Source organism: Eptesicus fuscus, chromosome 13, assembly GCF_027574615.1.
Source record: "Eptesicus fuscus isolate TK198812 chromosome 13, DD_ASM_mEF_20220401, whole genome shotgun sequence".
Taxonomy (NCBI): Eukaryota; Metazoa; Chordata; class Mammalia; order Chiroptera; family Vespertilionidae; genus Eptesicus; species Eptesicus fuscus.
In genome coordinates, this window is record NC_072485.1 from 38,183,984 (window position 1) to 38,211,714 (window position 27,731).

Genomic DNA, 27,731 nt, shown 5'->3' on the forward strand with positions numbered 1-27,731 from the left:
TTTAATTTTACCATCCCTAAGATTATCAATAACTGTATATTTCAGTTAATGAAAACAAAAAAGAATGAGTTGAATGAATAAATAAATGAAAAAAGTCTGGGAGAAGACTTCTAAAAACTTAAAGCCTTTATACTCCTACTGCCATAAATGTAAGACACAGTGCTAAGACAAAGGAAACAAAATAATAAAAAATAAAATTGGGTCCTAATCTTGTCTTTTTCTTTCTGTATAACTTTAGTCAAGTCACCTCCCTGCTCTTGGACTATTTTTCATTGATAAAATTTATATATTGGACTAAAATTTAAAAATCTCTTCTAATATTAAAATTCGATTATTTAAATTTGAAGGCCATGCTCATTCCTGGTTGTCCCTACCCCTTCTCTAATGTTTTCCTTAATCCCATCCCCAAATGTATTGCTCTTGGCTGGTTGCCACAAGAATGTGATATATCAATGCTGAAAAAGGAGTAAGTAATAGCTTAAAATGTTACCGTTCACAAGGGAACACATAACTTATTAGTACTCAAAGGAATGAATCACTAACAATCTTACCTAATAATAGACAAACATGTAAATTGACTGTACTTCCGCTATGCCCACAGCCAATCAGAGTGAGTATGCAAATTAGAAGGCCAAAGATGGCGGCCGCCCAGCTGCTCCAGGCGCGGAGTGGCCAGGCGAAGCAGGATGCCTGCTATGAGAGGGAGGGCGAGGACGAAATGAGTGGAGTGCCACAGCGAAGACTAGACTGCAGACCCCGGAGTCTGCAGCAAAGACTAAGAAGGCAGACTCTGGCTGGAGCGAAGGCCTGGGTCCCAGGTGCCGGAGGAAAACTAGTGCTGGAAGCCAAGGGAAGGAAGGCCTATTGCACGAATCTCTTCGTGCAACGGGCCTCTAGTGCCGTGGTCGGCAAACTGCGGCCTCGCGAGCCACATGCGGCTCTTTGGCCCCTTGAGTGTGGCTCTTCCACAAAATACCATGGCCTGGGCAAGTCTATTTTGAAGAAGTGGCGTTAGAAGAAGTTTAAGTTTTAAAAATTTGGCTCTCAAAAGAAATTTCAATCATTGTACTGTTGATATTTGGCTCCGTTGACTAATGAGTTTGCCAACCACTGCTCTAGTGGATCAATAATGGTGGTTTTAGATGTTCTGACTGGCTGAAGAAAAAGGAAGGAAACGAGTATTTGTTAAACATATTTACCAGATCTTATATTGGCACTTTCACATATGCCAGTCAATTCATCCTCATAATACTCTTACAGGTAGTATTAGACCTATTAGATAGATGAGACAACTAAGGCTCAGCAAGATTAAGTGGCATATTATGCTCAAATAGCCAGTAAAGGGGTAGAATCAGAACTGGAACCCAAGTAGCCACCTAGGAATAATAAATCTGAAGAAAATACTATTCAAGCTTTAAATCATTCTTAAGACAGAACCGTCAATATTTGCTTGAGCTCACTTTAGGCAGAGCTGGGCCTCCAATATCTCTATAGCTACAACAAGCTAAATTCAGGCTGGCAGAATGGTTTACTGATCACCAGAGCCAGGTAAGTGGCAACACGACATTTCTTACTTTATTTTAGTGATTGTGTATAACAAATGATGGCCTAACGTAGCTGAGTCAAATTTATCCTGAAAGGAGACAACACAGGGAGCCAGCAAGAAACATTCAAGATTACTTAATGTTTAGATTAAAGAGAGGAAGAAGTCCTTCAATATTGATGATTCTTCCCTCCTCCTCAATCACTGGAAAAATGGTTTATGTGATCTCTGTCCAGTTAGACAAGCATGTAAAACCACAACTTTGTAGTCCAAAAGGGGAAGAAAATAAGAAATTTGTATAACTTGTCAATGAAGTTGATAAAGTAGTATTACCAGGTATAGTAACAATATAGCATAGAATCAAAGGTCTCAGGATTAAAGGCCAGCTTGTCTATCCAAATGCTTTGTTACCCTGCTAATAACCTTGCCAATAATTAAGTTTATATGCAAATCAAAGTGTGTCTCACCTCTGCTCAAAACCCATTAATGGTTCACAGGGATAAAGTCCAAGAGGCTTAGATCTGTCCTCTGGTTAGTTTCCCAAACCACATCTCCTGCCATATATTTCAATGCCTGCCCAAGAGCAGGTACTCAATAATTTAACAAATGTTTGCTATTATTAGTGGTAACACTATCAACATCCTCACCACATACTCTTACTCTATTACAACCATAATGTACTACTTGCACTGCCCTGAGATGCCAGCCATACTTTCACATCCCTGTGGGTTCTAGTTGGCCTGGTAAATTCCTATTCATCTTTGACAATGCAATTCAAACATGTGTCTGAGTCATCTTTGTGAAACCCAATCTCTAATCTTTCTACCTTAAATAATAGTAGAGGAAAAAACAGTATCTTTACCTATGCATACCTGTTTCCCAGGTACCAAATACAGAATTTTGAACTAATTAAAGTGTTTGTCCGGCCTATGTTAGGGCCCCTCTGAGGACAGAGGACTCAAGATCTCCAAGGCAATTTTTGCCATCTACTGGCTCAGACAATTCTTCCCTATGCTGAACAAAATGTCTCTTTATCTTTAATATCCCTAGGACCACACAGAATAAGCCTAATACTCTTTAACATGTCAACCCTTAAACACTGATTCATAAACACATTTATTTAGTGCTATGTGGCAGCCCCATGATATAAACAGGGATGCACCAATGTCAACCAGAGAGAGTCCCTGCTCTTAGCTAACTCACATTCTGATAGAGAAATCAGATGCATAAATATATTTATAAAACATTGGTAACAGCAGTAATAGAGAATTGCAGAGTGTAATGGAAGAACATATGAAGGGTGCCTATCCTGCTCTGGGGCATGGGTGACTTCCTGGAGGGGCTGCCACCTTGCCTAGACTTTAAAGAACAAACAGGAATTGTCCACAGGAGAGAGGGAAATATAACAGGCCCAGACACGAACAAATGCATAGAATAGAGAGTCTGGTGTTTATAGCTGTGTGGGGTCACTGAGCATGTCTTCTCTTCTTCCAATTAAATATAGTCATGCAACATACAATGACATTTCATTCAACCATGGAACTAATATACGACAGTGGTCCCATAAGATTATAATAAAAGATTAACAATTCCTATCACCTAGTGATATTGTAGCCAAAGTAATGTCTTAGTGCATACATTACTCACATGTTTGTGATGATGTTGATGTAAACAAACCTATTGCACTGCCAGTTGTATAAAAGTTTAGCACATACAATTTCAGTAGTAGGCAATACCATCTAGGTTTGTATACTAGTAAGTACACTCTATGATGCTTGCACACCAATGAAATTGCCTAAAGACACATTTCTCAGACCGAATTCTGATGTTAAGCAGCACATGATTGTATTCCCAGTCCCTTCCCCTCGGGTTTTTAGTTCTTTCACCATTCTGGTGCCTTTCATTTGAACACATGCTAGATTAGTCCTCAGAATTGAATGCAATATTCTTGTCACAATCTGATCAACACAAGTAGGGAAGCCTATCCTTCCCCTCACTCAGATGCCTAGTCTTGCCTGACATCTTATCTCAGTACATTCATCCAGTTGTTTCTCTCTCTCTCTCTCTCTCTCTCTCTCTCTCTCTCTCTCTCTCTCTGTGTATGTATATATGAATGTACTCTATATATATATATGTACACACACACACACACACACACATATATATATATATATATATATAGAGAGAGAGAGAGAGAGAGAGAGAGAGAAATAAATAGGTAAAATGGGCTTCAGCAAAACTGAAAACTTTTTTGCTTCAAAGAATACTATTAAGAAAATGAAAAAAAAAACCAACAACAACCAACAGAATGGAAGAAAATATTCGCAAATCATATATTTGATAAGGGTCTAATATCAAGAACAGATAAAAAAACTCTTACAATTCAATGAAAACAAGCAAATAACCCTACTAAAAAAATGAGCAAAGGATCTGAATAGATATTCTCTTAAGAAGATATATGGATAATCAATAAGCCCATGAAAAGATGCTCAACATCATTAGTCATTAGGGAAATGCAAACCAAAACCACAGTGAGATACCACTTCACACCCATGAATGGATTTAATCAAAAGGATGGGCAATAGCAAAGATATGAAGAAATGGCTGGTGGGAATGTAAAAAGGTGCGGCCACTTTGAAAAACAATCTGGCAGCTCTTCAAAAGGTTAAGCATAGGGTTACCAGTGACCCAGCAATTCTACTGCTAAGTATATACGCAGGAGAATTAAAAACATATCCACAAAAACCTGTACATGAATGTTCGTAGTAACATTATGCATGAAAGCCCAAAAATGGAAATAACACAAGTACCATTAATTGATAAATAGATAAGCAAAATGTGGTATATCCAGACAATAGAATATTATTTGGCCTATCTAAAAGAAGAGAGACACAAAAGGTTACCTATTGTATAATTCATTGTGATGAAATATTCAGAATAGGCAAATCCATGGTTGTCAGGGGCTATGTGGAAGGCGTAGTATGGAATGACTGCTAATGGGTTTTTCTTTGGGGTGATGAAAATGTCCTCAAATTAGATTCTGTTTGAATGTCTTTAACTTTTATAGATCCTTTCCAAGTTACCATCTTATCATAAATAGTTCATACTTTATTAAAAATAGTTTTAATATTATATCATGTTTTCCCAGCAAGAAAGTGTTAAGAAATGTTTTCTATGCTTGATAGGTCAGACCATTGTCTCATAATCTGTATATTCTCCAAGTCAAGCATGGCATATACAGCACACATGACACTTTCTTATAAATATGTGTTATACATTTAATGCAGCTATAATTAATAATTTATAGACTGTGGTATGTACAGATCCTTCTAGAATTAACACTCTCCAATACAGTAGCCATAGCTTTATTTTATGTGGAGAATGAGCACTTAAAAGAAACCTAAACTAAGTGAAGATCTACTGCAAGCATGAAATATATATCTGATTTCAGGATGTGAAGCATTTCATTATGACATTTTAATATTAATTACAGGTTGAAGTAATACTTTGGAGATATTGGGTTAAATAAAATATATTTAAATTAATTTCACTTATTTTTAAACTAGTGGTCCGGTGCATGAAATTCGTGCATGGGGTGGGGGGTGTCCCTCTCCAATCTGGGACCCCTCGGGGGATGTCCGACTGCTGGGGGATGTCCCTGTGGGATCGGGCCTAAACCAGCAGTCAGACATCCCTCTCGCAATCTGGGACCGCTGACTCCTAAGTGCTCACCTGCCTGCCTGCCCGATCGCCCCTAACCACTCTGCCTACCAGCCTGCTCGCCCCCAACTGCCCCCCCACTGGCCTGCTCACCCCCAAATGCCCTCCCCTGCCAGCCTCATGGCCCCCAACTGCCCTCCCTGGCTGGCCTCATGGCCCACTACTGCCCTCCCTGGCTGGCCTCATGGTCCCCAACTGCCCTCCCTGGCCAGAGGCCCTCCGCAGCCGGGCGCAGCATGCTTGCCTCATCGCCAGGGCGACAACGCAAGCGTTCCCTCCCCGTAGGCCGTTCCATGCCCGCTGCCCAGAGGCCCTCCGCGGCCGGGGTGGAACGCTTGCCTCGTCACCGTGGCGACGAAGCAAGCATTCGCCAGGTCGCTCATGCTGCCCACTCTCAGCAGCTGCCCCCGTGGGACTGGGGGACTCCAGCGGGGCTGAGAGGACTGGGCGCTGCCATCTTGTGGCTATAGGCACCGCCATCTTTGTGATGGAGTGATGGTTAATTTGCATATTACCCTTTTATTAGATAGGATGTGGTTTTTATTGATGTGCCCCCTCAAATTTTTTAAATTACATATGTAGCTCACATTATATTTCTACTGGACAGTGCTGTTCTAGAACTTTCTGGGTTAGTGATGGAGAAAAGGGAGGTCAAAAGATTGAGGACTAGATATATGGCCTCCTTAGAGCAAGGGCAGTAAATAAAAATCCTTGCATAGCTCTAAAACCTTGCTAGTAAGAGGGACCAGACCATTTAAATGAACTCTGTAAGAGAGAGATATGAGGAAATGCAGGCAACTAAGAATAAAACTATATTATTTTGATGAACTGATTATGTCTTTTTAAGATGTCTCAGTGGGACTCGACTCTAAAATTGTACATACCTACACAGAGGTGGTTAAAAAGTTATAATCTTCACTTGTCATGGACAACTTATTTGCTTGCCTCTTTACTTCACTTAGTGCATCTGGATTCTTTGGCCTTAAGTAAAAACTCCAGAGATTACTAATCTCAATTCCCACCCTCTCCCAAGTCTCTTGTTTCAACTATCTTCCAGTAATATGCTCTCTTCTCAAATTGTGTTTCTGGATTAGAAGAAACAAGCATTTAGTCAATTTTGTCATTACTGACCTGCATTTCATATTTCAGAGTCATGTGGAAGCACCAGGATCCCATTCCTACCACTGAAATTAAAACAAACAAACAAAACAATTAGTATTACATTCTTTGGAAGTGGCCAGAATGACTTAAGAAGGTAATAAGACATTTCAAAGCACTGAGTGTGTGTTTTTAAAAATATATTTTTATTGATTTCAGAGGTATCTAAAGAACAAAAGAAGTGAACAAACAAAATTGTAATGAACTCAGAGACACAGAGAGTGGACTGGTAGATGCCAGAGGGCAGAGGGTTTGGGGCACTGGGTGAAAGAGGTGAAGGAATTAAGAAATACAAATTGGTAGTTACAAAATAGTCACAGAGATATGGGGTACAGTGTTGCCATCACTATGTGATGGGTGCTGGAGGTATAGGGGGGAACATTTTGTGAGGTATGTGATTGGCCATTATGCTGTACACCTGAAATCAATCTACACTAATAAAAGAGTAAGATGCAAATTGACCATACCTTCGTGATGCTCACCAGCCAATCAGGAGCAAGTATGCAAATTAACCCATTAAAGATGGTGGGTTAATTTGCATATGCATGCATCAAGCAGCCGGGGGCGGGGCAGGATGCTTGCGTCATCACCATTGTAACGAGGCAGGCATTCTGCACCACCCCAGCCACTCGGGGCCTCTGGGCAACGTGGGAAGGTGGAAAGGCGGCTCCGGCCGGAGCAAAGGCGGTGCCGGCAGCCAGGGGAAGGAAGGCCCATTCTTGCACGAATCTTTGTGCATTGGGCTTCTAGTACAAAATAATGTTAAAGGTAAACTGTAATTGGGGGGGGAAAAGTATACAGGAGGATGTGCGTAGGTTACATGCAAATATTAAAGCCATTTTATATTAGAGACTTAAGCATCCTCAGATTTTGGTATCTGAGGGGGTCCTGGAACCAAACCCCCATGAAGGATACATAATGAATTTTGCATTTTAAATTATATCACTCTAGTTATAAGGCAGGAAATCCAGATTAGGACTAACCTGCCAAGAAATATAGATTTCCAAATAAGTTATTTCATTTAAAAAATGGTTGAATTGAAAGAGGCATGCCTGGCTGGAGAAAATTGGTAAAAACCAATTTTCACTACTGACAGGCTACAATTTATCAACAGGTACATATTTTCTGAAATGTTATCCAAATTGGCACAAATTAAAAAAATTCAGAAACGGGGAAGTTGAGTTATTTAAGCCAAAGGAACAAATGTGAAATATGTGAAAACAAAACAACATTCATTGATCCTTAAATTATACAAATTAGAAATTCTGGAGATACTTAAAAAAGGAATCTAAGTATTTTTCTCTTCTTCCTCTTGCATGCAAACTGATGGATTCAGTCACATGGAGAACAAAACACTTCATTAGTATAAGGGTGACTGTTAGCCAACTTTTCACCATGATGTTTCCCTTAAAAATATGGAGGCCTCAAAGTTAAAATAAAATTCACATTTGTAGGAATTATCCAGCACATTCCAAAAAATAAGTAACCGGAGCAGATGGCCATGGCTGAAGTGAAAACTGAGGCAGTCAAAATAATAACGGAATTGGAACAAAGAGGCCAATGTCCCATATGCATCTTCTAATTAAATATTCATATTCATAGCACTTGATTGCAGTTTTAAGAGTCTCTCAAGCATATAATAGAATTTCACTGAGTTGGAACCTATTGATTCAAATATTTTGGCATGCTATCAGTCAAAGTTTTCAAGGTTACAATAAAATAAAGATATGTTCTGATACACATTAATTTTGACCCACTTGACTAACCACACTGTGGAGAGTGTACAAAGGTTTTAGAATGAGGCCTTAAATAGAATCCCAGGCCTATGACTTATTAGTTATCAACTTGAGCAAGTTGCTTAAATCTCTCTGAGACTCAGTTACCTCAGCTGTAAAATAAGAAGAACAATGTTTATCATGAAAGGTTGCTTGAGGATTACCTTGCATGTACCTGGTATACAATAGGTATCAACAAATTTTATTTTCTAGTTCCTAACTCAATCTATGAAAAAATTCATGTACATAGAGAATAGAATCATTAGATTTTGAAAGTAGGTTAGCTTATTTGAAGTATACTCATTTTCCCCTTGACAAGAGGCATAATGTTCTTAATATCATTTCGGATGACTTTTAGTCTGGCAGTGACAGACTATAGGTATAATCACACTAAACTTAAGGCATATCCAAGCAAATGACTTTGGGGAAATGACTTTCTGTCTCTGACATTTCTACTTCAGTAACTTTCTATGTTAGCATTGGACTTAGAAAGAGATAATAAAGATCTTTAAAAAAAATTTAATGGATTTTAAAGAGAAAGGAAGAGGGAGAGATAGAAAACATCGATGAGAGAAACATCAACATTGATTGGCTGCCTCTTGCATGCCCCGCACTGGGGATTGAGCCCACAACTTGGATGTGTGCCCTGACTGGGAATCGAACTGGTGACCTCATGGTGCATGGATTGATGCTCAACCACTGAGCCACACCAGCCGAACAATAAAAGTCTTTAATTGACTTTTTCTTGCTCTATGTGTTTTTGTTTTTGTTTTGTTTTACTATTTTAGAACTCATTTTATTTTTCTTGTTGCCAATATCTATCATTTAATTGCACAACACATACATTTATACAACTACAAATAGGTTTTGTTTATTTGAAGTTCATTTGTCCTCAATATAACATAAGCTCTCTGGGGACAAGGACTTTGTCATTTTTGTTTTCACACACTATGTTTCTTCACTTGTAAAGAATAAGTGAACATATTTCTATTTTAAAGGAATAAGATAAATCACAATTTGTGATTTTGAAAGTAAAGAGAAAAATTAAATCTCCTGGGAAAGGTTTCTTTTGGCTTGGTTCTATTTTATATAATGTGGTTTTAAATTACTGGCTTAAATCACAATGATTTCAGTCATGTGCCACCTAACAATGGGGATATGCTCTGAGAAATGTGTTGTTAGGCAATTTTGTCTTTGTACAAATATCATAGAATGCCTTTACACAAATCTAGGTGGTATAGCCTACTATACACCTAGGCTAGATGGTATAGCTTATTGCTCCTAGGCTACAAACTTATACAGCAGGTTGCTGTACTGAATACTGTAGGCAATTTTAACACAATGGTATTTGTGTAACTAAACATAGAAAAGATACAATAAAATACAGTATATCTTTCTTCTTCAATATAAATTAACCTGGGCTTCCTATACCTTTTTTACTTTATAAACTTTTTAATATTTTTAAACTTTCAACTCTTTTGTAGTAACATTTAGCTTAAAGCAGAGCTGTACACAATATTTTCTTTCTTTACATCTTTATTCTATAAGCTTTTTCTATTTTAAACTTTTTATTTTTACTTTTTAAACTTTTTGTTCAAGACTAAGACACAAATATACACATTAGCCTAGACCTACACAGTATCAGTGTCATCAATACTACTGTCTTCCACCTCCACCTCCACATCTTGTCCTACTGGAAGGTCTTCAGAGGCAATAAAGTGCATGGAGCTGTCATATCCTATGATAAGAATACCTACTAAAGGACCTGCCTGAGGTCCTTCTTGAGGAAATAGGTCCATGGTGGTTTGCTTGGTTTGTTTCTTTTTTTCATCATAGATTTGCATGTAAGCAGATAATGCACCATGATACCTTTCCTAAACTGCCACTATAGGTTTCACATACTTTCAAGTCCTTTACCGTTAGCCAGTACAGTGATCTACGGTATTTTGGTAAATACAAAATTGCTTTCAGAAATTTTGTATTTATTAGTATTGTGAAGCTTTCTCTTTCTATTGGTGTTTTTGTCAGATTTAGGCCCCAACTTCTTTCCCTCTTTTCCACATAGTTTTTCAAACCTCCTCAAGTCTAAAACATCAGATGTAGTTCTGTTGGAATGTGGTGTTTATTTTGCATTAAAAAACAAGGTGAAGTTCACAGTATTCTTTTTCTTCTAAGGCTGGAAGTGTGGGTTAAGTATGGCTTTATTTACATTATTTTTAAAAAATTACACTATTTCTTAACCTCTTTGGTTTTCTGGGGAAATGAATGGGCAAATTCTACATTAGAGGCCACCATTATTCTAAAGCAACCTGGAAATCCCTCGGATCTTTTTATTCCTGTTGTTATTTCTGATTATAATTATTGGTATTTTATAAATATTCTTAACACACCCCAGGCAATAATGCAAAGTGCTAAGTTTGTGGACAAGTCTTCCTTTTGAAGAAAAATCAAGTAACTTCCGTAAAATATCATGCATAGACAGATTCAGAAATCAAAGTCTCTCACATCCAATTACTAATCTAGTTATGATAGAATCTGACATGATACACTATAGCTTACAGTTTTGTGGTATTTAGAAGTGTTTATGCTCATATATAAATAATATTTATCGTGTGCTAAAACAAAAAAAAAGTTCTTAGCTTAGAAAGTTATATAAAAGAAACAAACTAAAATAGAATCCACGTTCTTTGCTATTTTTGTCTTTATGATGATAATGTAATAACATGACAGTGATTTTCTCATCTTGAGTTCTAGTAAAGTTCATTCATGCATCTATGCAACATTTATTGAGGACCACTAAATTGTCAAATAATAGGGATACAACTAAGACACAGACCCTGCCTCACAGAAAACAGAGGAATATGAGTGTTGCAGATGGCTAGATACATACAATACAGTGTCCTTTAAAAAAGTCTAAAAATATGCAAACCATCTATATATATAAACCCTAATATGCAAATAGACAGAACAGCAGAACAACTGAACAACCAGTTATTATGACATGTGCTGACCACCAGGGGGTGCGCACGGAACATGGTGGGCGTTGGTCATAGCAGGATGGTGGGGAGGTGAGCAGGGATTACCAGACCAAGGTGGGGTGTCGCTGTGATCAAGGCGAGCCTCTAGTGGTTACTGAAAATTCTTTGCTCCCTTGCACTGCAGTCCCACCCGATGCTCACACTTGTTGCCAGTGCTGGCCCCGCTCGTCCCTGAAGGCTTCTCCACCTCCCCATGCTCCTGAGGGGCAATCGGGGCAGCAGCCGCCACTCACACCTATTGACAGCACCAGCCCCACTTGCACCCACTGCTGGCACCAGCCCCAATCACTCCACACCATCAGCGGGTGCAAGTGGGGCCTGTGCCATCAGCGTGTGAGAGCAGCGGCAGTGGGAGCAGGGCTGCAGGCAGACAGGAAACCAGGGGCCACGGTGGGAGGGGCCAGGTGGGGGCGAGGAGGATGGGCTAAGACCCGCCCCTGTGCCCACTGCAGCCTCGCAGCCCACAGTTCCTTTCAAGGTGCACGATTTCGTGCACTGGGCCCCTAGTACTATACTAGTATATACTTTTAACAATACACATAAATGTAGTATAAATACAAAAGCATGGAAAAATGATAATCAAATTCAGTATAGTGGTTAACTCTGGAAGGTGAGCTGGGAGAATGAGGGGAATAAAATCAGGTAGGAAAACAAAGGAAGCTTCAATTTTATCTATAGTTTGTAGTTTATTTCTTTTAAAAAGAAAAAGTAAGATCTGAAACAAATATTGCAAAGTGCTAAAATCTAACAAAGCTCCATAATAAAAGACATGGATATATTTGTTATATTTTCTCTATTCTTTTCTGTATGCTTGAAATATTTTGTGATTTTAAAAAATGCATTCAATTCACTGGCAAGATTTATGGAGTTTATATTCATAACAACAATTTAATAAACACAAAATTGAGAACCAATATTAGGAATGAATGAGAAAAACAGCCGAACACTGTTTATTATTTTTAGATGAAGTGTGATACATACCTGTGAGTGCTAAATAAGCAGCAATGTACCGCTTTTCCAGTCCATCTCTAACACTCTGAATTGCACCAAAAATTGGAGGTATAATCATAATCAGGTTACTCACTGTATTCCCTATAGAAGAAAAGCACGAGAAGATAAGTTAACCAATACTACTTTAAATAAAGATATATTCACTTGGCCATTAACAAACATTAAAGAGATAACTTCTCAGAAAGATGGTGGAATGATATTTACAAGGTGCTAAAAGAAAATTTTCTACTCAACAAAAATTTCTTATAAGAACCCAATTAGGCCCTGGCCAGTTTGGCTCAGATTGAGCGTCGACCTATGGACCAAAGGGTCCCAGGTTCGATTCCAGTCAAGGGCACATACCTTGGTTGCAGTCTCCTTCCCGGCCTGGGCCCTGGTGGGGACATGTGCAGGAGGCAACCAATAGATGTGGTTCTCTCACATCAACATTTCTCTCTGTCTTTCCCTCTCTTTCCCACTCTCTCTAAAAGATCAAGAAAAAAAATATCCAAAGGTGAGGATTAAGAAAATAAAAACAAACAAACAAAAAGAACCCAAGTAAAATAAAGATACCTTCAGACAAATGAAACTAAGAATTGTGAACCTGAACATCTACTAAAGAAAATCGTCAATTCTAAAGGTAAAACGAAAAAGTGTCTCAGAAAAAACCTCAAAGATACAGCAGAAAATGGGTTGGAGAAGGCAGCCTACAGCATGCCATGGAAAGGATGGTCCATGGATACAGTATGACAAGATGAAATACAGGATTGAGTTAATTTTGTCTGCTGAATCAAATACTAACAAATGAGGATTTGCACTTTGCACTTCTTTTTAAAATTTCATTTTTGTAGTAATGTTTTTAGTTTCTAGTAAAACATGAAAGGCAACAAATCTTAATCTTATCTTTGTTTTTGTTTTCCTTTTTTAAATATGTTTTTTTAAATTGATTTTAGAGAGAAAAAGGAAGGGAGAGGGAGAGAGAGGAGAGAAACATCGATGAACAGCTGCTTCCCGTGTGTACCCTGAGCAGGGAATAAACCTGAAACCTGGGCATATGCCATGACCAGGAATTGAACCCATGATGATGCTCACCCAATTGAGCCACACCAGCCAGGGCATGTGCCCTGACTGAGAATCGAATCATGACCTCCCAGTTCATAGGTCAATGCTTAATCACTGAGCTACACTGGCCAGGGCTGTTTTTATCTTTATATAAACAAAAATTAACAATAGCAAAGAAACAACAAAAAAACCCAATAGCAGAAATAAATAGTAAAATGGGGAAATAAATAGCTAAACTATTTTATAAATTTATTCTGGGTAGAATAAAATGGCACAATACATTCAAAATTTCAAATAAATGAATTTCAACACTGGAGCTGATATTATGTAAGACATATACCAGTTAATGGACATATACAGAACACTCTACCATACAACAATAGCATATAAATTCTTCTCAAGTGCACATGGAACATTTCCCAGGGTAGATCATATATTAGGTCATAAATTAAGTCTCAAAGAGGCTGAAAAAGATAGATATTATATAAAGTATATCCTCCAACCACAATAAAATGAAGTTAGAAATAAATAACAGAAGAAAAACTGGAAATTTTCACAAACTTATGGAAATTAAACAACAACCAACAGATCAAAGAAGAAATCTCAAGGGAAATTAGAAAATACTTAGAGATTAATTAAAATGAACACACAACATAACATTAATAAAATGCAACAAAAGCAGTGCTAAAGGGAAAATTTATAGCTATAAACACTTAGATAAAAAACAAGGATCTTCAAACTGATTTGAAAGAATATTACTTACTAACATGAAAATATACAACACACTGGTAAAGATAAATATATAGCCAAATTCAGAACTGCAATATGATGGTGTATACTAGTAGTCACTCTAGCAATAAAGATAAAAGGAAAAAAATATTAAAAATAACTAAAGCTACAATAATTTGTGAATGAATACACAATAAAAAACAGGTAAACTGTATTATCAAAAACCTAAAACGGGAGAATAAAAGGTAGAGTTTTAGTATGAGAAACTATCAGTGTGAAAGAGACTGTTATATACGTAAGCCTCATGGCAACTACAAAGCAAAAACCTATAGGAGATATCCAAAAAATTAAGAGAAGGGAAGCAAAGCCTACCACTACAGAAAATCATCAATTCACAAAGGAACACAGCAGGAGAGAAAGAAAGGAACAAGAGATCTACAAAACAGCCAGAAAGGCATTAGTAATCCACAGTAGGCTATTAATAATTACTCTAGCCCTAGCTGGTTTGGCTCAGTGGATAGAGCGTCAGCCTGTGGACTGAAAGGTCCCAGGTTTGATTCTGGTCAAGGGCACAGGCCTAGGTTGTGGGCTTGATCCCCAGTAGGGGACGTGCAGGAGGCAGCCAATCAATGATTCTCTTTCATCACTGATGTTTCTATCTCTCTTTCCCTCTCCCTTCTTCTCTGAAATCAATAAAGATATGTTAAAAAAAATAATTACTCTAAATGTAAATGGTTAAAGTCTCCAAGAGATTCACTTACGCTTCAAGGACACAAATAGGCTCAAAGTGAAGTGATGAAAAAAGATATTCTATGCAAGTGAAAAAAATCAGAAGAGAGCAAGGATAGCTACTCTTTTTATCAGACTTTTAGCCAAGAGGCAAAGATCATTATGTAATAATGAAGGGTCAATTCATCAAGAGAATATAGCGATTGTAAATACACATGCACCCAACATCAAATGTTGGCAAGGGTGTAGAGAAAGCGGAATCACTGTGCATTGTTGATGGGAATGTAAAGAGGCATAGTCACTATGGAAAATAGTTTGGAGGTTCCTAAAAAACTTAAAAATGGAACTACAATCTGATCAAGCAATTCCACCTCTTGGTATATATCCAAAGGAAGTGAAAATATGATCTCCTTAGTTAAGTTTATTCCTAGGTATCTTAATTTTTTTGGTGCAATGGTAAACGGGATTGCTTTTTTAGTCTCTCTTTCTGTAAGTTCACTATTGGTGTATAGAAATGCCACAGATTTCTTGGCGTTAATTTTGTATCCTGCTACATTGCCGAACCAAGAGCTGGTTCTCTGAAAGGATAAACAAGATTGATGAACCTCTAGCCAGGCTCACCAAGAAGCAAAGAGAGAGGACCCAAATAAACAAAATCAGAAATGAAAGAGGTGAAATAACAATAGACCCCGCCGAAATACAAAGGATTGTTACAAAATACTACGAACAACTCTATTCCAACAAACTGGACAACCTGGAGGAAATGGACATATTCCTATAAAAATACAACCTTCCAAAACTCAATCAGGAAGAATCTAAACAGCTCAGCAGGCCAGTAACTATGGAAGAAATTGAAGCAGTCATCAAAAAGCTTCTGGAAAATAAAAGCCCAGGGCCAGACGGCTTCACAGGAGAGTTTTACCAAACATTCAAGGAAGAACTAAAACCTATCCTCCTCAGACTATTCCAAAAAATTCAAGAGAAAGGAACACTTCCAAGCTCCTTCTATGAAGCCAGCATCACCCTAATACCAAAACCAGATAAAGACAACACAATGAAAGAGAATTACAGACCAATATCCCTCATGAACATAGATGCCAAAAGCCTCAACAAAATTCTAGCAAATCGAATCCAGCAGTACATCAGAAAGATCTTACACCATGACCAAGTAGGATTTATCCCAGGGATGCAAGGATGGTACAATATCCGCAAATCAATAAACGTGATACATCACATAAACAAATTGAGAGATAAAAATCACATAGTCATATCAATTGATGCAGAAAAAGCATTTGACAAAATCCAACACCCTTTCTTGATAAAAACTCTCAACAAGGTGGGAATAGAAGGATCATATCTCAATATAATAAAAGCTATATATGATAAACCCACAGCAAACATCATACTCAATGGGCAAAAATTAAAACCATTTCCCCTAAGAACAGGAACAAGACAGGGATGCCCACTCTCACCACTCCTGTTTGACATAGTACTGGAAGTACTAGCCATTGCGATCAGACAAGAAGAAGAAATAAAAAGGCATCCAAATTGGAAAAGAAGAAGTAAAACTGTCCTTATTTGCAGATGACATGATACTGTACATAAAAAACCCAAAAGACTCCATCAAAAAAACTAATAGACTTAATAAATGAATTCGGCAATGTAGCAGGATACAAAATTAACGCCAAGAAATCTATGGCATTTCTATACACCAAGAGTGAACTTACAGAAAGAGAGACTAAAAAAGCAATCCCATTTACCATCACACCAAAAAAACTAAGATACCTAAGAATAAACCTAACTAAGGAGGTAAAAGACCTGTATGCGGAAAACTACAGGACACTGAAAAAAGAGATAGAGAAAGACATAAACAGATGGAAGAACATACAATGTTCATGGATTGGTAGAATCAACATCATTAAAATGTCCATACTACCCAAAGCAATCTACAGATTCAATGCACTCCCCATTAAAATACCAACAGCATATTTCACAGATCTAGAAAGAACTCTCCAAAAATTCATTTGGAATAAAAAAAGACCCCAAATAGCCACAGCAATCCTGAGAAAGAAGAATAAAGTAGGAGGGATCTCAATACCAGACCTCAAGCTGTATTACAAAGCCACTGTTCTCCAAACAGCATGGTACTGGCACAAGAACAGACATATAGATCAATGGAACAGAACAGAGAATCCAGATATCGACCCAAAGCACTATGCTCAATTAATATTTGACAAAGGAGGCATGAACATACAATGGAGTCAAGACAGTATGTTCAATAAATGGTGTTGGGAAAATTGAACAGATACATGCAAAAAAAAAAATGACACTAGATCACCAACTTATACCATACACAAAAATAAACTCAAAATAGATACAGGACTTAAACATAAGATGGGAAACCATAAAAATACTAGAGGAATCCACAGGCAACAAAATCTCAGACATATGCCAAAAGAACTTCTTCACAGACACTGCCCCTAGGGCAATGGAAGCTAAAGAGAAAACAAACAAATGGGACTACATCAAAATAAAAAGCTTTTTTACAACAAAAGAAACCATCAACAAAACAACAAGAAAGCCCACTCTATGGGAGAACATATTTGCAAATGCTATCACTAATAAAGGTTTAATCTCCAACATCTACAGGCAGCTTATGCAACTTAATAAAAGGAAGAGGCACAGGCAAGCTTCTGATGGCAACTGCCCAGCTGCCCAGGGCTGCTCGAGGCTCAGATAACCAGGGCTGGCCAAGGCTTGCACTGCTGGCAGTGGCAGCAGCAGAAGTGTGATGGGGCGTCGCCTTCCCCTGATCACCGGGTCGCCTCCCACCCCTGAGGGCTCCCGGACTGTGAGAGGGGGCAGGCCGGCTGAGGGACACCCCTCCCCCCAGTGCATGAATTTTCGTGCACCGTGCCTCTAGTATTTTTATAAATGTGGAAGCAAAAGCTTTGTTCTTCTGCCTTTCCTCAGATTATTTATCAATCTGGATGCAGCACACTGTTACTTTTTTAACATATTAATTTTTAGCTCCTGGATATCCAAGTTTTCTGAGTCCCCTACACTCACCCCTTCCCTCACACTGTATCAAGACCCGAGGACAGCTTGCTCAAGACAGCATCATGGTCTAGTCACTGTAAATCAACACACTCAAGGAGTGATAATTCAGATGCCATTTTACAGTAACACTGTTAGTAACACAGCACCACTGCTGTAATTTTCTAGAAGCATTTCTCTATATATGCTGGGTTTTGCTGTAATTTTTGTACTCACTTCTTGAGTGGCCAGTGGTGTTTAGTGCTTAAGAACATGTGAGCTGAGCCTGTAGGCCCAGGTTCAAATCTTGACTTTCAAATTTATTTTCTGTTTGAACTAGTGTTATATACAAACCCCTGAGCCTATTGTTTTTATCTGAAAAGTTGTGATATATTACTGGTGTTAGAGGGCTTAGAACATTGTATGGCATATAGTAAGGACTGAAAGGTTACCTTTGATAATAAGATTTTAAACTTTCTCTTATGTTTAATATGTGATTGACCTTTGCCTGCATTATATTTTGTCTGTATTCATTTTGTAATTTGTCCTATATCAATGTTGGCTCAGACCTCAGTTAATAAATGTTCAAAGCACATACTCTGTAGTCCATGTACTTTGTGACTAAAGAATTGCATAATTAAAGGTTGCTCCATAGTTAGGAAATTGTGCTCTTTATGGCTATTACTTAACCGCAGGTATGAAATCATAATTCGAATTTTTGATTGCCTTCCCCAATTCTTAGTCTTTACTATAGTATGTGTTTATCTGAATTGGATATTTTAAAGGTCAATGATTTTTAACATATTTTCTAATTCTTATATTATGTACTTCTTCTGGAATAAAGGTTCTTTCATTTGTTCTGAAGGAAGAAGTCTTTAAAATTCCATGGGTTATAACTGTTTATAATTGTTTCCTTATTTACCCTCTGGATTTTTTATGGGTTTCTAACATGTTTGATTTATTTTTATTGTGATTTACTGATAATGGTTTTTTAATATCTATTATATGTTATGACTCTCATGCATCAATGGTTAATGTTGCAAAATGCCTATTCTACATGAGGTTAGTTTTATTATAGGAATTCAGAACAATATTTTGTTATTTTTACAATGGTGTTTTGTCAAATTCTTTCTTATTTTCTCAGTACAGTTTTTATTTTGTAATTGTGTACTGATATTTATTTACCATCTATATATATAAAAGCCTAAGCAACCACTGCAACCGAACAGACAACTGAACAGGCTGAGTGGGGTGACTAGGCCGACAGGGGGGTTAACGAGGGGCGGCCAAACGACTGAGCAGCAGACTGTGTGGGACGACCAGGTTGGCAGGAGGGTTAGTGAGGGACAGCCAAACGACCAAGCAGCAGGCTGCATGGGGCGACCAGGTCCGCAGGGGGGGCAGTGGGGGGGCAGTTGGGGGCGACCAGGCTGGCAGGGGGGGGAAGTAAGGGGTGACCAGGCCAGTGGGGGGGGGGGGCAGGTGAGGGTGACCAGGCCAGCAGGGGGGGCAGTTAGGGTAATCAGGCAGGCAGGCAGGCAAGTAGTTAGGAGTCAGTGGTCCCAGATTGTGAGAGGGATGTCTGACTGCCGGTTTAGGCCTGATCCCTAAACCGGCAGTCAGACATCCCCCGAGGGGTCCAGGTTTGGAGAGGGTACAGGCTGGGCTGAGGGGACCCCCCCCCCCATGCACAAATTTCATGCACTGAGCCTCTAGTCCTATATAATAAAAGCTTAATATGCAAATTGTCTCAACTGAGAGTTTGACCGCTCGCTATGACATGCGCTGACCACCAGGGGCTGGTGCGGAACATGGCAGGCATCGGTGATGTGGTGCTGGCAGCAGGTAGCAGTGGAGGTGCTGCCAGTCCGATGGGCCCCAACAAGAGCAGGACCATGGCAGGATGGTAGAGGGGTGGCTCCAGGCCAAGACTAGTGTGAGCAGGGGCCCAATCACCCCGCAGACAGTGACCAGTGGTGGCGGCAGGGGGTGGGGCCACTGCCTGGCTCCTAGGCGCTGAGGAAGCTGGGTAGGGGGGCTTGGCCCCGACCAATCCCCCCGCAGATGGTGACCAGTGGCCAGCAGGCCCTGATGGCCTGATTGGGGCCGGGCCCCAGCCTGGGACGGAACTGGGGGTGGGTGGTGGCAACCAACCTCCCACGGCACCTGGGGCAGGGGGCTGCAACATCTCACTGGCTACCTGGGGCGAGGATGACGCGGATGGAGGTGCGATGAGAATGCGGGGTATCCGCTGAGCTGGCTCCCACTCCCCCTGCTACCCTGCTCTGGGATGCCAGGGCTTGCGCACTGGGGAAGCCCCCATGCTTATGTACTGGGCATCAGCGAGGAGCCCGCCCTGCACCTGCATGGCTTCTTCCAGTGAGCCGGGCCCCAGCGGCAGGGAGCCATCGGGACCACAGGGGCTAGTCCTAGTCAGGCTCCCTGTTGGTTTGCGCAGGAGCCGGTGTGAGAGGCTGGCCAGGAGAGAGCACACTGCCCGCCCAGCTTCCATGCGGCATTGCTGGGCAGCCCGGAGGCCCACACTGCACCCCGGCCCGCAGCGTCCAACCACACTCACCGCATCTCTGTGTGGGGACTTGGGCGCCATGACTCAGGTAGAGGGAGGTGCATGGGGGCCTGGGTGATTCCCAGGGCCCAGAGGTCAGCTGGGACCTGCCCTTCCACACCAGACGCTTACACTTCTATCACCAGCCAGGCCTAGGGACCACACCCGTGCATGAATTTCGTGCACTGGGCCTCTAGTATTAGATAAATTTGTAGAGATTATTTTTCACATAATATTTAGCACTGTGCTTTAATCTTTATGTGGATATAATAATTATACAGTAAATATGCATTAATAAAATATTGCTTTTCCTTTTAAAAAAAGTATAGGAAAGAAAGGGGGAAACGACAATGTGCAAAAGAGTAGATTTCAAACAACTCTGAATGAAGATACAGTGGCAAGATGTTTGCCTCAGCCTGACAGTAGGTGGAGCCAGTGTGTTCAAGAGTCTTAGTTCTCTCAACCTTGGCAGAATATACAGAGCCCAGGGGTAACTGGGTAGACAATTTAGAGCTCAGTTGTATTTACAATTGTATAACCATCTCCCAGAGCTAAGGATTAAAAAATAGAAGCATTAAAACCTGGTGAAGCTAAAAAAAAAAAAAGTGATCTATATATTGTTTCATGAGGAGCCCTCCTGCACACAGCGAGCCAATGAGCCAAATAAAAATAGTAACTGGTTTGAGTCTTAAAGAAACTCAGCACTTCCCCACAGCATTTTTCAAATATTTTACTACCTAGGCAAATGTTCAAATACTGTAAAAGACCCCAGAACTTCAGAAGAAGATAGGGAAATCATCTAACTTAATCTCCTCAATTTATAGTAGGCAATATTTTGTTCATACCTACTACCACTTCCTAACTGTATAAACTTGGCAACTTTATGCTTAAGCCTTACTTTCCTGACCTGTAAAATGGAGAAAGAAACCCAATAATATTTAAAATATTTAAATAATTAAATATGATGAAAACAATACATAAACATGACCAAATAATACACATAAAGATCATTCTGATATGAGAAAGATCAATTGAACATTATACAGGAACTTCCATAATCTAGCAATGTTAAGAATTAAGTGCTACCTGGAAAGTGCTGCCTGGGAAAAGTTCTTGTACCTGGACAAACTCAAGAACAGTTGTCAGAAGGGAGAAAGTTTGCCTTCCACTCCAGACAATAACAAAATTTGGGGGTACTTTGGTTCATCCAAAGTTGTTTTTTAAATCACATAAATGTGTGTTATAGTACTAGGTACTCTACTCCTTAGTAGCTTTTAATTAGGGCTGATATCAAAATAAAAACAGGAAACCAATACAGGAACAGTAAGTTGGTTCTCAACACCATTGATGGGTTCATGGAAAGTGCGACTTTAAGTAATACAACATATAAATGAACCAATTTTAGCACAAGCTAATTTCTATAAGCAAGAGTTAAGTACCCATGGCATATTTCTGGTCACAAAAACACCACCAAACTTCTAGGTAAAGACCCAAAACACTTCCAACATTAAAATTGAAATGTGAGCTATACATACATTTAAGAAAGCTAAGTAAAACCAAGTTAAGATAATTCTTTCCCAACCCAATTATACCAGTTCAGAGTTATGGGTGACCAGAGCCTCTTCTGGCAGGTTAGAGTGCAAGGTAGTAACCAACCCTTCCATCACAGGGCCACTCACACCCACATACACACTCACTCAGACCCGGACAATGTAGACACACACTAGTTAACCTAACACGCACATCTTTGGGATGTGGGAAGAGACCAGAATACCCTGAGAAACATGCAAACATGGGGAGAATAGGCAAACTCCACACAAACAGTGGCCCTGGCTTGGAATCAATTTTTTTCTCTTCATCAACAATATAATGAAACAATGTTGAATGAAGCAACATTATTCCAGGAGCTACTGTCTTACTTTAAAAAGTGATAAACACAAATTCAGTTCAATTTGACAAACATTAGTATTTTCTATGGGCAAAGCACTGAGGTGGGAAATGGGAAGAAAGGTTAGTAAGTAAATAACACTGATTTCTCTCCTAAGAAAGAATATATACAATTTCATAGGACAGATAGACAGATAAACAACTAGCAAGGGAGAATGGCAGGACCAAACAGCATAAACAACATAGTTGGGGGTGGGGGTGGGGGACCCAAGAGGGTGTTTAGTAAGGAGGTAGCACTTGAACTATGCCTTAAGATAAGAAGAATTTTTTATCACTACTAATCTAGGAGTCATTCTATTTTTTTGGCATACATATATTGGCTTCAAAAAATATTTAATTTATGAAAACTTTTTTGCATTGTTTTAAAAAACATACATTACAAGTTTCACTTTATTGCATGTAAGTTGTAACAAAAATATTTTAAAACTATACATTGTAAAAATGGGAGTGTTCATATTAAATTCAAGATGATGTATAATTTTAGGTTTGGGATGAAAGATCAAGCACATAGTGGTAAAGAGATAAAAGGTCCTGGGAGCTCCATTATCAGTTATGGTCCCAGTAAACTCAAGCCTAACAAGATGGAAATTATAGAGGAGGGGAAAGACTCACAGAAAAAAGGGCATTATGTGAATATAATGCTGCTTTGAAAAAGATTCAACGATGAAAGCTGAACAGTGAGATTAACAGTTAATAGATAAGTGCGATGGAGAAGACTCAGAAGAGCAAGGGAAGTAAGATGGTCTTGAACTCCCTGGAGAAGTATCATGAAGACTTTAGATTTATCCAGAGGTCAAAAGGGGGAAGTTTCCAAACTATGCACAGGATGAAGAGGCATTATGGAAATAACAAAATCTGAAAATGATTACTTTGATAATCCCTACTTCCTTTCCCTTTTTATTGAAACTTTCAGGGCCCAACTCAATTAGGTAAATTTTGCCTAATCACCCTATTAAAAATGATCACTCCTTCTTTAAAAAAGAATATTTTTATTTATTTTAGAGAGAGGAAAGGAGAAAGATAGAGAGATAGAAACATCGATGAGAGAAACAGTGATAGGCTGCCTCCTGCATGTCCCACACTGGGGATCGAGCCTGCAACCAGGACATGTGACCTCCTGGTTCATGGATCGATGCTCAACCACTGAGCAACCGCCGGACTCCTTCTTCTGACAGCACTTAATGTTCTAACCTCTCATCTGGCACTTAGCACAGATTGCCTTGAACAGACAGTACTTTTTTCACAAAATCAGAATATAGATAAATGCCTTATCTATTAAGCTAAACAATATAAAAGAGGCAACCACAGAAACAGGTATAATCACACCAACAGCATGTGTACTAGGAACAAATTAGCTAAATAACAAAGGTGTCACAATAAATTCATTTTAATTAATTTGAAATAGTGTCTAGTGAGTTATAATCTACAGAAGACTTTCAAGTACAGAAGTAAAAATCAAATAGCAAGACAAAAGTTGCTAGACAGGGATCATTGGTATTTCTCATAAACTGGTTTCTGGGCCCACTGGTATTTCTTGTAAGGACTGGTTTCTGGCCCAATCTATCATAAAGAATGTTTGTTTCCTGAATATGTACTTCAGAATATATTATCATTTAGGGGAGTCTTTAAAATTGCTGTAGAAGCTTTAAATAACTAGGATATTAAACTGGGTGTGTAGTATGTTATTGATCCACTCTTTCTGTAGGAATGGGTGAAGAAAATGGGAAGAACTGAAATTCATAAAATATCTATTTTGGAAAGCAGCAGCCCTGTAGGTTGCTTGGTGTAAAAAAAAAAAAAAAAAAAAAATATATATATATATATATATATATATATATAGTACCAGAGGCTATACAACATGACTGTTGTTTGAACAATGTAATCAACATCCACTCCTCAGAATTGATCACTGTTTACATTTTATGCCCGTGTCAAGCCTTTTATTTTAATTTAAAAAATGTTATTACAGATAAAGTAAAGTCACCCATCTCTCCAGTCCAATTCCCCTTCACACATTTTCAGAGGTAATGGTTAGTGTTAATTTGTATGCATCGCTGTAATTCATTAAAAAATTATTTTACACATATGTGTCCATAAACAAAGTTTTGCTTTGCTGTATTTTTGGTTGTGTTTTTTAAAAAAATCTAAATAGTATAACTCTGTAAATATCACTTTTCAAATAGTTTGGATTTTTTTAATCCTCACTTGAGGATATGTTTATTGATTTTAGGGAGTGGGAAAGGGAAAGAGAAAGAGAAACATTGATGTGAGAGAGAAATATGAATTGGTTGCCTTTCGTATATACCCTGCCCAGGGATGGAACCCACAGTCTAGGTATGTGCCCTGACCAGGAATTGAACCCACAACCTTTTAGGTGTACAGGACAATACTCCAACCAACTGAGCCACCTGGCTGGGGCATCTTCAAATAGTTTTTATCAATAAAAATTATAACTGAGATATCCATCAGATAGATAGATAGTCTAGTTCATTCCTTTCAACTGCTCTCATAGGAATATACCAAATTATATTTATTTATTACCATACCAATGGACAGTCTAACTTTTTCCTATATTTTTCTATTAAACAATATTTCAGTGTACTTCCTTCTTTATGTACATTTATACAAGTGTATTGCTTTATGCCTTATATGCATATAGTTGACTCTTCCTAGTTGGGGAGAAGAAAAGGAGGAGGATAGTGATGGAAAGGGGTCCTGAGCTATCCCAGGAGGTAGAAGGTCAATGGACAAGGAATGGGAATGCTCACTGGAGCAGAGTTCCCTTACATTCATCTTCACTATCACTGCCATGTTGCAGACTATCTTACTTTGACTTGTACGATAAAAAGTAAAATGAGAAGTAAAAGAATAATGCATGCTAAATGTATCATTTTACACGAGGGATATAAACAAATATTGTTTTACTCCTGATAAGTGCAGGATAAATGTTTTATGTCTATCTATATCTATCTATCTATCTATCTATCTATCTATCTATATTTAAAGATAAGCTCTTACATAGAATTTTTTTAAAGCTTATCTTCTAAATCACCTTCTAAAGACATGGAAATGTTCACTATATTCATTAAGTAAGAAAATCAGGTCACAAAATATTGCATAATGAATAATGATATTTTATTTTAAAAAAATATATGTATAGCCTGGCTGGTGTGGCTCAGTGGTTGAGCATCGACCTATGAACCAGGAGGTCACGGTTCAATTCCCAGTCAAGGCACATGCCTGGGTTGTGGGCTTGATCCCCAGGATGGAGGCAGCCAATCAATGATTTTCTCTCATCATTGATGTTTCCATCTCTCTTCCTCTCCCTTCCTCTCTGAAAACAATAAAAATATAATATATGATATATATATATCAGTTAGAGGATATATTGTAAATAATTAACTGATCATAAGAAATTTTCCACGATGGAGAAACCAAGATGGCGGCATAGGTAAACACCTGAACTTGCTGCCTCGCACAACTTCAAAACTACAACTAAAATCCTCAAAAAACTAAAAATGGAACTCCCATTTGACCCAGTAATACCACTTCTAGGAATATATCCCAAGAAGCTAGAAACATAAAACAGAAAGGATATATGCACCCCTATGTCCATAGCAGCACAATTTACCATAGCTAAGGTTTGGAAACAGCCTAAGTACCTACCAGCAGATGAGTGGATTAAAAAACTGTGGTACATCTACACAATGGAATACTACGCTGCGCTAAAAAAGAAGGAATTCCTACCATTTGCAACAACATGGATGGAACTGGAGAGCATTATGCTAAGTGAAATAAGCCAGTCAGAGAAAGATAAATATCACATGATCTCACTCATTTATGGCATATAATGAACAACATAAAATGATGAACAAAAACAGATCCAGAGACACAGAAACATCAATCAGACCATCAAACCTCAGAGGGAAGGTAGTGGAGGGTGGGGGTAAGGGGAAGAGATCAACCAAAGGACTTGTATGCATGCATATAAGCCTAACCAATGGACACAGACAACAGGGGGGTGAGGGCATGAGTGGGAGGAGTGGGGGCAATGGGGGAATAAGGACACATATGTAATACCTTAATCAATAAAGAAATAAAATAAAAAATAAAAACTACAACTAAAAGACAAAACGGACATCATCCAGAACCACAGGAAGGCTGGCTAAGTGGAAATTCTACAACTAGAAGGGAAGAGAAAAGCACACTGAGACTCAGAGGAGCTGTGGAAGTAAAGTGCAGAGGTACTAAGGCGCGCATGCGGAGAGGGCTGGCTACTGAGGGCAGCTGGCTTTTTCAATCCGGAGGGAGACACAAGCTCCCGACTGCTCTGAACTCCAGTTCTGGGCAAGACTCTGGGGACCCAGACTCATACAGGGAGAAACTGGACTGTCTGGTAGTGGGCAGAACTCGAGGGCAGCTTTCTCTCAGAGGTGCTTGCAGCAATTATGGAGGGACACTGAGACCCGGGGGCCTCTTAGGGCAGGGCTGACGGGAAGCCATTGCTGTTTGCTCTGCCCTGAGACTCCACCCCATCCAAGCTGTGCACAGAGGCTTTTGCATATGAATGGCCTGGTCCTTTGAAATATAAACTTACCTAACAAACTGCAGCTGAGTCAGAGAGACCCACAACATCCAAAAGAAGGCCCAATGCCCCACAGCAGCTTGCATTGCTTCACAGCTGGGCCTCATCTGCGCACCTCCAAAACCCAAACAAATTAGAGGAATCTGCAGATCTCTCCATAGCTCCTTCTGGGTGGCCTCAGGCACAGGCTAAATTAGCACCTCCTTGGAGATCCAAGAGCCAGTGTACCCAGGGTAGGAACATCCAGATTACAACTCCTCAGATCCATAAGGGACACACTCAGGGGGCAGACTCAGTGAGCACCAACGCCCCATGAAGCAAGTCTTGCCTCATAAGGGTGTCTCCAGCACAGAAGTTCTCCCATCATAGACACAGCTGATCCTCACAGCCAATTGGCCTGGAGGTCAATTCCTCCCAGTGATACCAACAACAATCAAGGCTTAACTACAACAAGACTGTGCACACAGCCCACAAAGGGGTGCACCAAGAGTGTCCACCTCAGGTAACTGGGGAGGCTGAGCCACTGGGCCCTATAGGACACCTAGCACACAAAGCCACTCCATCAACTCAGGGAAGCAGCCAAAATGCGGAGACAAAAAAACAGGTCACAAATGAAAGAAATGGAGGAAAGCAAACTACTGGATATAGAGTTCAAAAACATGGTTATAAGGTTTTTCAAGAATTTTCTAGGAAAGGCTGATAAATTTAGTGAGACCCTTGAGGATATGAAAAAGGACCAACTAGAAATTAAGCATACACTGACTGAAATAAAAAAATAATATACAGAGATCCAACAGCAGGATAGAGGATCTCAAGAATCAAGTCAAAGGTTTGAAATACAAAGAAGCAAAAA

General features: G+C 39.2%; 1 protein-coding gene across 4 annotated transcripts in view; it reads right to left on the reverse strand.

The window, feature by feature from the left end:
- The window catches only part of ACER3 (alkaline ceramidase 3), a 98,145-nt gene that overhangs the window by 48,837 nt on the left and 21,577 nt on the right, over positions 1–27,731 (reverse strand). For all 4 annotated transcript variants that reach the window (XM_054724615.1, XM_008149998.3, XM_054724617.1 and 1 more), the window contains 2 exons: positions 12,216–12,326; positions 6,395–6,447 (listed from right to left, as the gene is read on the reverse strand). In XM_054724615.1, the coding sequence (XP_054580590.1) occupies positions 6,395–6,447; positions 12,216–12,326 (164 nt within the window). The remainder of the gene's footprint in view (positions 1–6,394; positions 6,448–12,215; positions 12,327–27,731) is intronic.